Genomic DNA, 17725 nt, shown 5'->3' with positions numbered 1-17725 from the left:
CTATTTGAAAATGTAATTATGTCTCCTTTTGTTTAGATTCATCCACTGTTATTTCAGTATTATAAGAAGTCTGATTGACATAGAAGAATGTAAGACTTTCAAAGTTTCAAACCACTGCTGAATTGTAAGAATTAAGTCGACCGGCTAATGCATCTTAGCATGAAACACATCCCGTTCACATATTACAGATTTTTGTTAAACACCAAACTTTGTGGTATTGCTATATTATCTGACATGACAGACACGTCGCCAAATGATCAAATATTCTACACATGCTCACAATTTCAATGATGCAACATTTTTCCTCTGGAAAAGGAGCTAAAACTGAAATACAGCACACAAACAGAAACATCCCAAAGTACATGATTCAGCTCCAGGATGATAGACTTCACAAACCTTACATGATGATCATCAAAAATAGTTCTGGAGGACTTTCAGTGTCTTGATTTTAAAACAAAGAAGCATAAAGGTGTCTCGTAATACAGAAAAAAAATTGCATTACAGCCCAAGCAACCCATTCAACAATTAATATAATGTATGCAGAGGAATTTATACTCCATTTTGGATATTTTTGGAAGATGACTGCCGCAAAATTAGGTTTGAGGCTCAGCATTTTGAAACACACCTGACAACAGTCATAATTGCTTTCAGTCTTTACCAGAAACACCCAACAGATGTATTTGTAACATTAAAAGTAAGTGTTGGGCAGCAGTCACCGCAATGATTTGGCAGGGTGAGCATTTATGGCAATAACATTAGATTACCTATACCATGTCATTTATTCATTTGTAATTATGCAGGTTTTCATCAAGACAGTGAAATTTACATCTGTGTGTCGGTGAAAACTACTTTTGCCAAAATACTGACATTATAAATAATTGCTGGACTGAAAAAAGCAAAAATATCCAATATTAGCCACTGAATGCAAAGCATGCTTAAATTATGAACTTTTTACATTTCAAATTCAAAGCAAACCCATCTTGCATCTCAAAGAGGCATGGTGTCCAATTCTTTTTTACAAATTTAACACTACCAAAAACAGTAACACAAAAAAAAAAATCCTGGGATGGGTTGCACAAAAAAAAAGTTCCTTGGCTTTTAGCACAGTGGCAAACAAAAAAAAAAGCAGAGTTCATTCAGCAATGTTGTCTTTTCCCACCACATAGTGAGCATTGATTTGCACAAATGTTATTTCACCTGGCAAAACCCTGAGGCGCACATTTAAGATTTTGTAAAAGTTCATCTAGTTTTTCCCCATGCCACAGTTAAAAGACTGGAGGGGGGTTGAACAGGGCAACAAGAGTCCTGAAAGTTTTGCAGGGTTAAAGACCAGAGCAGGGTGTAGTTTTTAGAAAGAGGAGAGACACAACTGGGCCTCAAACCGCTCTCCTGTAAGCCTAGTCCAGTTTGGTCACCTCCACCCTGATCCCTAGCTCTCATTGTTCTTCAGGCTCTTCGGCAGGCTGCTCCGGCTGGGCTGGAGGTCTATTGGGTGCTGCAGGGGCTCTGGGTACAGCCTGGTGCTGTCGCTGCCGATATGCGATTACTGTGCCCAAGAGCAGAGCAATGACAGTCATTAGGTAGAGATCCCACTCTGGACCAAGCAACTGGTCGAGATCCACCTGAGACAGAACCTCCTTCAGCTGAGGAAGAAAAGAATGTTACTCGTTATTCCTCCTAGATACGGGTCATTCATTCATTAAATTGTTTTCCTTCGGATTAGTCCCTTATTTATCAGGGGTCACCACAGCGGAATGACCCACCAGCTATTCCAGCATGTTTCATGCAGTGACTGCCCTTCCAGCTTCAACCCAGTTACTGTTTGAGTGATTTTATTGATTAGAACAATGTTTACACAAATCATATACAAATAGGAATTATTTTGTATTAATTGCTTTTTGTCGATACATAAACTAAAACAAGACTTCCTACTGTGTGTTGTCCAGGAAACCCTGTAGGCTAATAGACTGATTTCACACAGCCGCCATTTTAAAAGAGAAAACGAGGCTGCAGTGGGAAGAATCCCGGAAGTATGGCCTTGATCGGCATCTGTGATGGTGTATTATTGTGTACTTGGCTGAATATTTTATCAATCAAAAGAAAGTCACGCAAATGTTTCATTTTACTGCTTTTTGAGTGACCCGAAGGTCCGTTCTAAATTGACATCAGACCTCATTTTCAGTTAAGGGAAATGTCATTATTTGTCCTTCCCAAACACATTTTAGGTGCCATATCAAACTCAAGTTAACAAAATGATTCTTTCAGTATATTAGACTTGTCACGATACTGAACACCCTCATGTTGTGCTCCAAACATTTTACAAAGAACTGCATTCTTTTATTGCTCACCAGGTTACATAGCCTAAAGCAGGGAAGCCCCCTTCTGCGTTTACTTGGTGCTGTGAACTGAAGACTAGGAGGACACTTAAGCTTTATTACTCTTAAAGAGATTATGATTTAGTTTGATGCCTAATATGCATCTAATTTATTAAACTAAACTTAACTGAATTATATTAGAAGTGATGCTTACAACTCATCTGCACTTTGAAATCACAAAAACAGCATGCTGTTGCAATGTTTACAGTGCTGGTCCTCTACTTCCTCGTTTCCTCCCACAGCAGCCTCGCTTTCGTTTTTAAAATGGTGGCCGTGTGAAATAAGCGTATATTTAAGTGAATTCATTTTTCAGGACTGCAGAGAGCTTCATTTCTGTTCTTAGACGCATTAAATAATGCTTTGAATGGTTAGGATAATGCTGAAACAGCTATTCTGTACTCATGTAATATTAAGAGATTAATTTAAACTAAAATCCCAAAAGCCCAGATCTGTAGTCTATAGGCTATCATAAATACAATTTTAATGACCTCCTCTGTCAACATTATGCCAGTGGATTTTACAGATCATGCCAATATGCTCATATATCCCAATGATTAATGCTTTTTTAATGCTTTTTCCTCACTAATCATTTTTGTTAAATGTTTATTGTATTGCTTAGGGGAAAAAGTGTAGCACATATGTACACATTCATGAAAACACCACTTCTCAGCAGTCTGAAAAACATCTGGATGTTCATTATCAGTGTATTACTGCCAAGAAGTTAACAAGTTATTTTTTTGCTAGTAATCACAGAATTCACTTTTTAGTCATGAGAATATCGGGTCACTGAATCACACTGAGCGTCTTTCCTTGTGTTTTATGTGAACAAGCAATACGTTGCTGTTTAGCATTTATTGTTAGCAATGCCAATAGCAAGGGCTCCAGAATTATACATATAGCCACTTGAATATGGTGATGCTGCTTTAAAACATTCTCTTTCTCTATTATATAAAGCACTAAAAGCTAAGGAGCCTTGACACGTTGGATTTGAGCTGGAACCTCTCAACTTACATTGAGATCCTGCAAGTACTGTAGTGCATAAACAAGGCCTAGCTTGCACAGGGCCAGGAACACAGGAACTTGGGCATCAGGACTGGCTTCTGCAGCCATGTCATAGAAACGTTTAGCCAGATGAATGTCCTGTTGAAGAACAACCAAAAAAAAATTAGTGCACTGTTTTTTGAATATACTACCAAGAACTTTTTTTCAGCAAGGATGCATTAAAGTTATCAAAATAGAGATATGCACTATGTTAGAAATGGTTTGCATTACAAATTTTTGCAAGGTTACATTATAACAGTAGTACTGTATACAGCTATATGTAAATATTCATCAAAATTTTACCTGTTTGATCCCAAGGCCCTTCTCATGCATATAACCCAGGTTGAACATAGCCTGTGCACTATGCTGCTGCTCAGAGGCCAGCCGATAGTGAATCACTGCAGTCTCATAGTCTACATCAGTGCCATAGCCATAGAAATGGTAGTCGCCCAGCTTGATTCGGGCAACGGTGTAACCTGTTAACAAAATCAAATCAAATGTTAAAGAAGTCCTGAAAGCTCAATACCATAATGAAAATTCAAATGCAGTTATAATAACAGAAGGGATGATTTTGCAAGTTCATTTTTTTCAATAATGATTCTCTGACCAAATATTATCCTGCTTACTGTTGTACATAAAGTACATAAATGAAAAAAAATTGTTATTCATTTTGCAATTACTTTATAACAAGTTATTATTATTGTTAATATTTTTATTATTATTATTAAACTGTACTCAAAAGTACAGAGTAATAGAAAACGATCATCACACTAAAAAGAACAAGCAGTCTAAACGCATTACATATGCACAATTTAGCAGCACTTCTACAGAAATATCTGATCACAGAATGCCGTGTATGGCCAATCAGAATCAAGTATCCAAGAGAGCGGTGTAGTAAGTGGTTATATTTGTCTCACTATAATGGTTGCAAAATCATCAAAACAGTCTGACATTTTGCTTAAGTGACCGTGTGGGTTGAGGAGGATGGTTTAACCTTGAGCAGCTGCTCTGGTCCAATGAAGCAAAGCCCGTGGGTATGTTTCATTTTCATTGAAGATCTGCGACCCCTCTGCAAGACACACACAAAGACTCAGAATTTGCTTTGGAAATGTGAAGTGGTTTTGGTTTCCCAGTTAACATGCAGGAAACATCTTTATAAAGCAGTTTGTACACAAGGACTTATAAAGATTCAAGACCAAATGATCCCCTTCATCTTTTATATGCATTTTCTATAACCTTTTACTATTATCGGGTTTATAATAGTTTTTTTAATAACCGATTTTCTTTCGTTTCCATCAAAACCACAATTATTATTAATACATTTTGGCAATTATATTTAAATTTATGTTTTAGTAACCATTAAAAACTTGTATAACAAAATTGTAGTTTCACTTAATGGTTTAGGTGTAAAATGTCAAATTAAACTAATTTAAAGTCAATATAATTCCTCTTTCATTCCGTTTTAAATACTATTATAATTAATATGTGTTGTATAGTGAGTGAGGGGAACTAATTAATGTTTATATTTGTACACATTTTATTTTATTTAGAGCTATGGGTCATCTATTTAACATAATTTCTAAATTATGTTGTAAAAAGTGACTAATAAACCAATATGAATTTATGTTTTTTTGGTGAGATTTCTTTATCGGATATTTTTGCAAGAAAGAATGCAGAAGTGAAAATGAAAAAGTTCAGAATAACCCTAGCTTGCTTTCTCAGATCAGATTTTAACAAAATAGCATCATTATATGTTGGGTCTGGCGCCCTCTGGGGACAATAGCAGAGCATTGACTCACTTTGATCAAGGACGAAGGCCACATTGCTCTGTGCAACCTCATAGCCCTGTTCTGCCAACAGGAGATACTGAATAAGAGCAGAGTCCATATCACCCTCCTTAAAGCTTCTGTAGGCCGCCATGAGTCTCTCAGACCAGCGGCCGCGCTCGCACACGTTCTTGAAGAGCTGTTTACAAATACACATTAACTCAGCTATCAGACAAGCATTTTAAAATAATGGTATGCATCTTAAAATGACGTCTCACCTCTACGGCAGTGTGACAGGAGCGCATGACCCCTGTTCCTGTCGCATGCATTTGGGCAAGGTTATAAAAGGCTAGGATGTGACCCGCTTGCGATGCCAGGTTGAAGAATTTAAGGGCCTGCTTGTAATCACGCTTCACTCCAATGCCATCTAAATTGTGAGGAAAAAGAAAAGTCGTGAAATGCATTTTTCAAACTCTTCAAACACCCACCAGCTGAAATGACTAAGACACTTCTCAGTCCTCTGTGTTTGTCAAGATCATGTCAAAGCAGAACACAGGTGGGAGTTTGTTATGGTAACAATCACCCAGGCAACATCACCGTAAGGAGTCTGCTGTGATTTAAGATAAAAATAAGATAAATCAGAGTTGAGCTGGTGGAACAGTGAGCTAGAGAGACGAGGAGATCAGAAAAAAAAACTGTTCCAAACATCTTTGGGCATTCAGGTCCTGAAGGAATACTGCAGAGCAAAAATGTAGATTTTCTAAAGTTGGAACTGAAATCTCAGTGGCTTTTTGGAGGCTTTGCATCATGATAATTTCCTGTTCTATACTGAGTGTGTTCTGCTCAGGTGTAAATCAGTTTTCCATTATAGATATTATTCAGTACATAATGACTTTGTTAAAATATTAGCATTATCGTCGACATTCAATATAAAAGCTTGTGTAGAAACAGAAAAAAAGAGACAAAACCTAAAATATGACTGACCGTCAGGTCCTGAAGTCATATATTAAAGCAGAGCAAGAAATAAACTATAGAAATTCCAATGGCTGTTCTATAAGTATGGTGCGATTAATTTATTTTTTACTTTATTATTATTATGGTTATTATTACCACCCATCATAGATTTTTAAAGATACTCTGATTTATATTTTGAGCGATTTGATATTTATGCAAATGTCAACACAGCTCCAGTTGTGTTGAGCACAGCATTTTTACACAATAAAGTACAGCATATGACAAAAATTGCTTTTCAATTTACTTTGCTAATGATATTCCTAACCTTGTGCTCAATAATTCATCTATGGTACTGCTCTTTGCAAATTTAAATTTCAAGACATCCTCAAGTACTTTAAAATTTTAACAGATTTGTGTGTGTTGAGCATCAGTTAAGACAATGTTAGCACCTGTCAGCTTTAATTGTGAGGAAAACAGGATAATTTTGAGCTTTTGTCAGGTAATTTCATCTTCCGAGTTTAAAATAATTTTTAGGGAAGGATCAAAATCGGTGACGAATCTGCTAGTGGAGTGATGACGCTTCAGTTTCTCATTATTCATAGTGGAGTTTCTTATCCTATAAGAAGAGCCTGTTTCTTAATTATTTGAGATCACATGCTTTCCGAAGGCAAAGCAGACCAGCTCAGCTGTGAGACGGCACGTTCATGAAGGATCACACGCTTTTGTTTCTATATTCCACAAGGTTTTTTGCACGTTTTCCCTGCAATGCTGTCAGGGCCAATACAGCAAAGCTTTTGGTTTGTTTCAAACATTTTTGTCGAGAGAGCTGTACGAGAATGCCAGACTTTGAATGGTAACAAACTCACGCACATCACCTATATCCATGCTGCTGTTCGCCTATATTTTAAACCCTCCAGATTACCAGCAGGGTTAATAGTTGAAATAGACAGGACAAGAGACCTGCTGCACTGCAATTCACTGTGTCTGCATTCAGACCCAGAGATTCAGAAGGAGAGAAGTCCTCCTAATTTTTAGTGTTTAAATAAACACAATTATCTTTATAAAGATATAACAAATTGTGGTTATGTGTATATGAAATTACGAATAGTAAGTAATTTAAGGCCCTGCTACATATGCTGTTTATTTCTTTGCATTTACTTTTGTAAACTATAAAATCAGTCTCCTCATGGTTTGGGTCTCATTTTGTCAACTAACAGCTGTTCGCTCCCCTCTTTTCCCTCTACTCTGCTGGCCACGCCCACTCCTCCCTCTACTCATTTTTTGAAAAAATTCTGAGGTAGACTTGAATTAAAAGAGGGGGGGTTTTATGGCCCTGTAATGAAACAGGATCTAAACAGGTTTTTTTCCCCATATGACGTTGTTTTATTGTTTAGGTTGGGATTGTCCAATCTTATGGTCATGTTGGGCCACTGTCCTTATCTTAAGATAACTATCAGGAACTTTCTGGTATGACTAGTAACTACGACCTGGATTAGTTGGTTCAGTTCTGTTTATTTAGGGTAAGAGCTAAAAAAAAAAATGACAGTGGCAATGCAAGTACAATAGGAATGGACACTCATAGTTTAGATAGAAGATCAAATCAGACTGCTGCAAGATTTAACAGTGAACTCAGTGAACACTATATTTGAAGATGACCCTAATTCCCAGTAAAAGAACACTCCCTCTACTGGTTCACATGGACATTCAGTAAGGGAATGTGAAAACATTATGAAAAGAGAAAAGATAGAGACAAAACTACATTAGACTAACACTCAAGCCTTTACTGGATTAGTAACCTTAAAATCTCTTGAATAGCTGCTGATTTTAAAATGGGGGGGGGGGGATATTTACAGAATTTCTCTGCTGCACACACTTACTGTAGTACATGGTTCCTAGCTGCAGCTGTCCATCCACCCATCCTTGCTCTGCAGCTTTTTGAAAATACTTCAAGGCCAGGTCATAGTTCTGCAGAATCAGGAAAAGCATTGGCTGCAAAAACAAGTCTTTGAATGATTGCAAACTGTTCAGTTCAGCTTATCTAGAAAACTCACCACAGGAACACCCCTTCCATACAGGTAAGCCATACCGAGGCCACTCTGGCCAACTGGATTACCCTAAAAGACACAGATTTAAAAAAAAAAAAAATCAAAAATGAGAACAGTCTGTTTTGTAAGGAGGGTTTTTGTATCTTCGCTGGGATTAATAGTCTTACCAAGTCTGCAGCCTTCTTGAAATAATGTAGTGCTGTCTCATTGTTCTGAGGCACATACTCACTACCTTCAGAGTACATCTAACACAACAGAACAAAAAAAGAAACAACAAAGAATAAGCACACGGAGGTTGAAGGCAACTGTTAACAAAAAACAAATTACTCATTAAGTCTATACCTTTCCAAGGAAGGCCATAGCATGTGTGTTCCCAGCGTTTGCTGCCTGGTTGAAGTACTCGTAGGCCCGCTGAAATACAATGACAAAAAAAATAAGCTCTCTTTCAAAAAGGATAAAATTTATTCAAAAGTAAAGCTGTGAGAGACATCAATTCTGCGATTTTCAAAATGCATCGCTATTCTCTCTTGAATGAATTCTGAGCTTCGTTTTAAACAGCAGATGGCGCTATACGCTTGACAAACAACCATTATCTGCTTGCATCCAATTCTTTACAAATATCACTTGTTCCAAAAATAATCATTAATAAAAAAATAATTTAAAAATACATTAATCATGTGACAAATGCCAACTTGCATAACAGTAAAAAGCACAATTTCTCTTCCTTGTGAGCATTTGAGTAAACGGTTAAACTAGTGTAGAGCACAATCTGCTGTTAATAACTAGGCTCAGAATTGATTTAGGAGAGATTTTGAAAATCTCTGAATTGATGCAGTATGGACGGGGTGCAGTATCGACAATAGATTTTGCCACAGCTCTAATCTGAAAAAGGCACATTATTTTTGATAATTAACCATCAAAAATACTGACAAAAAATGTAAATACCTGGTGATTTTGCTCTACACCTCTTCCTCCATGTAGGTGTAACTGACCCAGACCAACCTAGGGGGGAAAGCTCATTTTTAAAAATGTGACAATAATAAACAAAAATACGTTTAAAGGGACAGTTCATTTAACAATGAAAATTTACGCAGTTTACTCCCTCAAGGGGTTCAAGTGAGTTTCTTTATTATGTTGAATAGTACAGAAGATAATTTGCAAAAAGGTGCAAACCTGACTTTCATGGGAAAAACAAATAATATGAAAATCAATAGTGACAGGTTTTCAGCTTTCTTCAAAATATCTTCTTTTTTGATCAACAGGAGAAAGAAAGTCAAACTGTTTGAGAACAAGTAAAGGGCGAGTAAATGACGACAACTTGCATTTTTGGGTAAAAGATCCCTTAATGCTTAAACATGAAGTAGGCTAAATAGCTGGATGGACAGCCTAAGCTAAACCTGAAATAATGTCACAATGTACAGATAAATCAAGATGGTTTTATTTTACCTGTGCCTGCACATCTCCTTTCTCAGCCAAGAACTGGTAGTACTGGATTAGGTCCTCTTCTAGCATTCCACTGCTAGAACCAGGATTTTCCACTTCATCTAAGAGCCGGATCCGCTGTACTGCACTGCCCCCTGTCAGAGACACGTCGCTGGCCACTAGCAGAAGGAAAAAAAATGTTTTATTAAAAGTTCACCTTAGGCTACAATATTGCAAGACATTATGCAAACTCACGTTTTGCCTATTTAAAAATACTGAGAGGATTTACTAAACACACAATGTGGGAAAAAATAGGGGATTGTAGGCCTACACAAATTTGCCCAGTTGAAATAATATGGCACATAATTATCCCGGAGTTCAATGTTGACATTGAAAACATCACAGTAGTAGAAATCGATTATATGTGGGTTTTTATGATCAAAATCTTTAACCACAATGATTAACTGTGTTATACATCGCAGAAAATCATTTTTAAGTCACTAAACATTTCCTTAAACTGTCAGGGGGCATAGCGTCCAAGATCACATTAGGTAATGAAATACAATATTTTCAAGTGGACACCAGAGACCCAGACAACTTCTTTTAAAAGATGCAGTCCTGAAATTACTCACATATTTAGATGTGTATCATGACTGCATTTGAGGAACAGAAATGTGACATGATTTACCGTGATTGGCCACTAGTCTGTAGTGAGTGAGAGCAGATTCACAGCTCTGAGGAACTCCAACACCTCCCCAATATCTATAGCCCTGAAAGGAAAGCATGGCATTCATCAAACAGCAGAGCCAAAACACAAGCCTGAACCACTGAATTGTGAGAGTAGTCATGGATAAATTATGGTCTCAACAGGGTTTGAGGTTTCAACTTTGCTTCATGTAACTGAGCCAATGCGTCGCTCTGAAGTTCAATAGCTCTGAAGGCTTGTGTGGACAGATATCAGCTTGATATATGCAAAGTCAAACAGGCTCATGGCACATAAGATAAGCAAGTAATCAAGTCTAGTTTCCAGGCTGGAACAAAATCCTCCCTTTTGTTTACAACACAGGAGAGGGAATCATTCTTCTTACCAGAATCATATGTGCCACTAGGTTTCCACCCAAAGCTCCAAAGGTGTAGTACACCAACGCCTGCAATCAAGTGAAATAAAGACATTTCTTTAGTCCTTTACATTTACAATTATCATGTTGTGCTTGCTAGATACAAATTATCAGGTGATACCTTTGCCTGACTTGAGTTCACACCCAATCCTGCAGCATACAGGAATCCAAGTGCCTGTGGGAACAAAAATTGAATGTAATTAGTCCACAGTGTAAAGAAATAAACTAGAATAATGTTTTCCTGATGCAACAGTTACAGTGATAAAGTGACTCAGCACACATCTGCTATTTTAAAAAAACAGCTTGAAATAAGTCAGGAAGCAGGGGGTATTAGATGTATTAAGATAGATGATGACACCAAGTATAATAAATAAACAATTACAGTCTGGGCTTTTGGCGAGCCCTCCAGTGCCAACTTCTCAAACATCTCCTTCGCCTGAGGAATGCTCTGGGGTAAGTAGTCTCCAAACAGCATGGCATATGCTACCTTCTCCATGGCCTTGGTATGACCCATCTCTGCAACCTGCAGGAGTTTGTCAAACAGTCTGCAACAACGAAAGGAAAAATATTAGGAAGATATTAACTAAAAGTCATATTCAAATGTTTAGATCAAGTAACATTTTAATATTCTTTTTGAAGTTAGAGTCTTTAGGGTAAACATTAAGGTTTGTATCTTCTTAGTGATTTTTTAAATTTTTTTTGCCCAAACGTACACACTACACACTCACTACAATTCAAAAAGAAAAAAAAAAAAAACATAAGACCCCTTTAATGGGCAGGTAAGGTGCAATGTTTATCTTTGAGGCTGCTACTCAAACTAAGGCCTTGTAGGTTTCAAACAGAGTGGCTCGAATTTTCTTAAATTAAAAAAAAAAAAAAATAATAATATATATATATATATATATATATATATATATATATATATATATATATATATATATATATATATATATATATATATACACACACACACACACACATATACATATACATATATATATATATATATATATATATATATATATATATATATATATATATATATATRTATATATATATATATATATATATATATATATATATATATATATATATATATATATATATATATATATATATATAATTTTGCAAAAGCTTTAAAAGTATTAAGTATTTTACAGCCACAGAGAACTTACTCTTTCTTCTGGCTTCTTCGGTTAGTGCCATTAATCATCCTAACTGTGGCTTGGTACTGTTCTTCAGCCTCTTCCGCCATCCTCCTCTGCTCTGCCTGCTCCTCCGCTATGAGGATGAACAGACACATCACATAAACATTAAGAAAAATGACTACAAATGCTAAAATCATGACTGATTCATAACGGCTGGTACCGTCAGAACTGATCATTTAATATCTAAGAAATGAATGCAGAAAATAAATATCGATAAAAGAATAACTTTCTAGTAATCTGAGAACAGCTCATTTTCTTTCAACAGAAAAAGGAATCACAATAGCATTTATTTTTACAATAAGAGCTCACTCACTTTCACAGAAGCCCCATCTCTTATCGTTATTGTAGTCGTACGTTGTGGCACACCACAGTCTCCCATCTCCTCTGCCTTCAGTAGTGCAGTCTGAATACTCCTTCCCTTGAAAAAGAAAAGGGAATATGCAGGGCTCCCCAGAGGCCGTTCCACCATTCACCACCGGAACTGCGCCACATGATACACCAATGAGAAAATGACACAATATTCAGACACTTTCACAGGAAACTAAGCAAAGGTGAACGCATGAACGAGCAAGTTTCTTCTCAACAGACACTGCAACCATAAAGATCCTGTTTACACCTGGTTCTAAAATGCATGTTTGTGAACAACACTAAACTCAGGTGTACAGACACATAAAACCCTACAGTGAAATTGAAAATACTTCATAATTTTATGAAAAAAAATATATTAAAATTATGTTTTTCTTTATTGGCTGGAATAAAAAAGTAAACATTTTAAAACTGCTAGAGACAATCTTATTAGCCGCCTTAAGAAATTGTTTTCTCGATTGGCTACGGAATAAATCACTGTTGTCCAATAACTTGACTCATTCATTTTCTTTTCGGCTAAGTCCCTTAATAATTCTGGGGTCAACACAGTGGAATGAACCACTAACTTATCCAGCATGTTTTACGCAGAGGATGCCCTTCCAGCTGCAACCAATCACTGGTAAATTCCACTCATTCACACACACTAAGTACAATTAAGCTAACCCAATTCACCTGTGCTACGAGTTTGGACTTGTGGGGGAAACTGGAGCACCTGGAGGAAACCCACAGGGGGGAACATGCAAACTCCACACAAAAATGCCAACTGATGAGGCTCGAACCAACAACCTTCTAGCTGTGAGGCAATCATGCTATCAACTGCACCACCATGACACCCAATAACTTGACTAATAGATCAAACTTGACTAGTAAATCTATTTAACCTAGTTAAGCCTTTGAATTGCACTTTGCCATGTTGACTTTACATAATATTTTACTAGTATTCAACATAAAAAGTAAAAAAAAAATAATTATTAGAAATTATTTATTAAAACTAATGTGTTTACTACATAATTTAAGAAACAAAATTTGGGAAAAGAATACAAATTTCACAGAAGTTCTTATAATCTTGTCTTTAACTGTAAATAAGGGCAGAAAGAGCTTGTCCATGTTTGACCACTTAGAAATGTAGCTGAAAACCCATTAAAGCATGTTGTTTTCATACTGAGAGGGGCAGGTAATTGGATGTGTTCATACAGCTAAAACTAACTAAAAGTGAAACAAAAAAATATATAAAAAAAACAAAATTCACAATTCTCTTTTAGGTCATGATTCTAACATTAATCCAGTGTTCAGTGCAGCTTTAAGATAATAACTGAAATCTGTTGTTCCCCATATTCTTATATGTAAATGCTGCATTTATGCTGTTTAAAAGTTCATATGTAACCCGCACATCAATTAACACTTCAAAAAAAAATCTAAAAATGGTCGAAAGTTGACAAAAGGGACTGATTAAAGCGCAAGATGTCCCTCTCATCTACTTTTGATCTAAAACATATCTCAACAGCAGGTGTTGTAGCCAAAGAACAATTCTGAGCTATGAAAACCTAAACAGCATATAATAACACAACTTTAGCAGTGAGAGTAAAAAAGGCTGCAAAATAACTAAAGACAGATAAAATGATGCCACATACACAGATAAATCTAACTATCAAGAAATGTATGCTCTTATACAGGAAGCACCTGCAGACTGCATTTACTCACCTTCTTTACTACGCTCCTGTGGTGGAGGTGGCTGACTAGGAAGGTCTTCCTTTTCAATCTCATCAACTTTGATCTCCATATCAGTGTCTGTTGTACTGCTGTCAGTCTGGGCATCTTTAGGAACATATGCACGTCCTGTCACAATATTGGCACCTTCATTTTCAGCAGTGCTCTGATTTTGACAAAAAATACAGACAGAAGACTTAATTAGTAAGAAAAAAGCATTGTTGGCATGCACACAAATAATAATAATTTTAAAAACATGTTTACATACAGAGAGTAGAAAAACATATTTATTTAATTCAATATCTACACAACATCCTTTAAAATTTTCATATTTAATTTTATTTAATTATTTACTGAACAAAAACTAATGACTCTTTTTAACATGGATAAATAAAGGCACCCACTAAAATATAACTCAGTGCAATGCCATCTTATACAGCTAAAAATCCTGTCATGCAAATTAAGAACAAGAACCATTTAAAAACATTTTGATGGCAAGTATTTATGGACCATTACTTCACCCACATTTTATTTTATCAAATACTTTTGGATCACACTTTATAGTAAGGTTTTATTAGTTTATGTTAGTAAACACATTAACTTATATTAACTAAAAATGAGCAGTACTTGCAGCATAATGTAAATACTTGCAGTATAATGTAATGTGTACAGTTTTATTACAAATCATTGTTCGATATTTACTAACCCATTATTAAAATACAAAGTTTTGCTTGTTGACATTAACATAAACCAACAATGAAGGACTTTTTTTATTAAATGATGTAAACAAATATGAATAAACGCTGTAATAACTGTATTGCTTGTTCGTTGTTTCTATATGTCAGTAATCCTGATGTAAACTTAGACACTTTACCATCAAATATTGTGCTTTCAATCCACATAAACTCATTTATACACCAAATATATAATGCAAACACAAAACACCCTGCCTTCTACAAAAGTGCATGTTTATGGTAACGTTAGTGATAATATGCCATTATGTTATAATATGTGGGATTACCTGAGAATCCCCACCCTCACCAACACCATCATCTGAGGGTACTTCTGCAATTAAAGTAAACAGTCAGGTTTAGTTTTTACACACGCTACACAAGATGTCAACACATTTCAGTTCAAGAAACCTATTCCACACATATGAATAATACAATTAAACAGTGAACAGTTAAACCGTTTTGCGTAGTAATTACGTTTCAACAAACATAAATGTACTAATATAAGAGTAAGAAGTGAATACTTCAAAAAGAGCCTCACCACCAGCTGTCACTTCCAAAGTCACAGCTAAAGCCACAATCAGGACCAGGCAAGACTTCTTAGCTGAATTCATGTTGTCCTCAATTTGTCCTCAACGCAGTGAACGACTAAAAATATTTAACTCAGCACATTAACAACCTGTGGTCCTAACTAGCCATCTAGCTTTTTAAATCAGTCAGTGAACTGCACCTGACTGCATAACCCACCAGCTAAAGACATTAACCAGCAAGCCAATGAACCAGAAACTTCTCCCAAGAGAAAAAAGGACTACAACACAATAATCCATTCGCAAATATTGCACATTAAGAGCCTAACTGCAGCTAACGTTAGTAGCTCAGTGTAACTAACTCACTGACAGTCTGTCCACACAGCTAGCACAGCTAACTTAAACAAACACAAACAGCACTTCCCAGAGACCAGCGCTTTTGACGGTCGCCGAGCACGAAATCATTCCAACACGGTTTCCGGAATAATGTTTACAAGACAACTGTGATGTCTAACAAATCACAGGACAGAAGACAATAACAGTTTAGCCGTCGTCAGGGTTTCTCGTGTTTCAGCATATTTCTGTTCTCTTACTGACCCCCTATTTCCTAATCCGCCGCGCTTTCACCAATCAGAATAAGGTACCGCAGATAACAGCCAATCGCTGCGCTCCCTGATTCAGTCGACCAATCTGATGTGCACACACAAGAGTATCACGGCGGCTGAGATACGCGAATGGAGCAGAAGTGAACACGACTGTGTGCAGGATGTGGAAACGCCTTTAAACAGCTGACTGATTGTTATGAGGTGCCGTGTAGGATTTAAATCAAACTTTGCTTACAAACACATACATAAAACACGTGTATATACACCTATAAATTACTCGCATATACACCTATACTACTGGATGTTCGAAACAACATGAATGAAACTTGTGTATATACATATAAACTTGACGCATGAATACACCCACATACACACGCACATACATATAAACTTGATCCTCACATAAACACCCACATTAACACACGCACATACATTTAAACTTGCTGCATGCAAACAAACCTATACACACTGCATATACATATAAACTTGATCTATGCATATACACCCATAAACTCTCACATAAGAATATAAACTTGATGTGTGCATAAACACCCAAATGACACTTGTGCAAACATACAAAATAAAATTCTCAAACATATATACAGTTAGTTGTGTATATACATATATGCAAGTGATTTCATATGTGTGTATGCATGAATTTTCACAACAATTTGCAATAGAAAATAGGAGTTTAGTTTGAGTATACATTTATATTTATAATTCTGGTTGCTTTTTGAACGTCCTTTAAGGGTTCTATCTGTCCATTTATATTTGTGTATGTAATTACCTTATTAAATTAAAAGGTTTTAAATAAAAAATATTTTTATTTTGAATAGTCTATTTATGTAGACTAATATTTTATATAGGCTAACATATGTTCATAATTTAATATATTTAATCCCTCTATTAATCACATTATTTCTATTTCATAAGCTTTGCAATAAACAAGATTCGTGATAAACGTTTGTGAATTTTATTTATTTATTTATTTTTTGTATGTTTGCGCGAGATGTTGTAGGTGTGTTTGCATGCAGTGAGTTTGTGTATGTGCGCGTGTTGTTGAGGGTGTATATGCATAGACCGTGTTTATATGTATATGTGATTATGTATAGGTGTGTTTGGATGCTGCGAGCTTATATGTATTTGCATGTAAATTTGGGTATTTATGCGAGAATCGAGTTTATATGTATATGCTAGTGTGTATAGGTGTGTTTGCATGCAGCAAGTTTATATGTATGTACGTGTGTTAATGTGGGTGTTTATGTGAGGATCAAGTTTATATGTATATACACAAGTTTCATCTATGTTGTTTCGAACATCCAGTAGTATAGGTGTATATGCGAGTAATTTATAGGTGTATATACATGTGTTTTATGTATGTGTTGATAAGCAAAGTTTGATTTAAATCCTACACGGCACCTCATACAATTGTACTTGAAACTGCACACATAAAACAACAACAACAGTAATTTATAGTAAACACTAGTAATTTTAGTGCCATACTATAGTAAAGTGTGTTTTACTGTATTACTCACAACTCTTTGTTAATGAATGAACTGATAAATTAGTGAACTGATGAACGGTAATAGATACTATGTTCTTTAGTTTTTACTACAGTAAACTGGTTTACTGTAATAGAATTGAACATGTTGTTGTTCCATTCACAACCGATCAGTGATGTACTTTACAACTGTATAGTTAAAAAAACTCTATAGTATTAACAATAAATTGGTGTATTATTTTTGTCATGTAAGTAGAATGAATGAATGAATCAATCAATAAGTCGATCATGATTTCAAAATATTGGCTTATGATCTACCTGAAATCTTATACAAAGGTCAAATACTATTGGAAATTTCA

The 17725-nt window shown here is 35.8% G+C and overlaps 1 protein-coding gene across 1 annotated transcript; it reads right to left on the bottom strand.

Moving 5' to 3' along the window:
• Positions 1-760: 760 nt before the first annotated feature.
• On the bottom strand, positions 761-15900 carry sel1l (SEL1L adaptor subunit of SYVN1 ubiquitin ligase). Its single transcript, NM_001045164.1, has 21 exons — positions 15275-15900; positions 15024-15067; positions 13997-14168; positions 12243-12410; positions 11897-12002; positions 11104-11266; positions 10843-10896; positions 10692-10751; positions 10292-10373; positions 9628-9782; positions 9127-9183; positions 8524-8592; positions 8349-8426; positions 8188-8250; positions 8014-8101; positions 5461-5609; positions 5216-5381; positions 4411-4485; positions 3720-3892; positions 3387-3515; positions 761-1643 (listed from the first exon to the last, which is right to left on the bottom strand). Exons 1-21 carry the CDS (start codon positions 15345-15347, stop codon positions 1437-1439), a joined length of 2331 nt encoding a protein of 776 aa, NP_001038629.1. The 5' UTR covers positions 15348-15900; the 3' UTR covers positions 761-1436.
• Positions 15901-17725: the final 1825 nt, after the last annotated feature.

Source organism: Danio rerio, chromosome 20 (assembly GCF_049306965.1).
Source record: "Danio rerio strain Tuebingen ecotype United States chromosome 20, GRCz12tu, whole genome shotgun sequence".
Classification (NCBI taxonomy): domain Eukaryota; kingdom Metazoa; phylum Chordata; class Actinopteri; order Cypriniformes; family Danionidae; genus Danio; species Danio rerio.
The sequence above is the reverse complement of the archived record's forward strand: the minus strand, read 5'-3'. Positions and strand labels throughout refer to the sequence as shown.

What these genes read in the sequence shown, in the direction of transcription:
- sel1l (NM_001045164.1), bottom strand. Translation starts at nt 15,347, where the DNA reads ATGAATTCAGCTAAGAAGTCTTGCCTGGTCCTGATTGTGGCTTTAGCT. An exon ending in CAGACTAGTGGCCAATCACG is followed by an intron (nt 9,783 to 10,291) that starts GTAAATCATGTC and finishes TCCTTCTGCTAG; the next exon opens with TGGCCAGCGACGTGTCTCTG. An exon ending in CCTGTCACACTGCCGTAGAG is followed by an intron (nt 5,382 to 5,460) that starts GTGAGACGTCAT and finishes ATTTGTAAACAG; the next exon opens with CTCTTCAAGAACGTGTGCGA.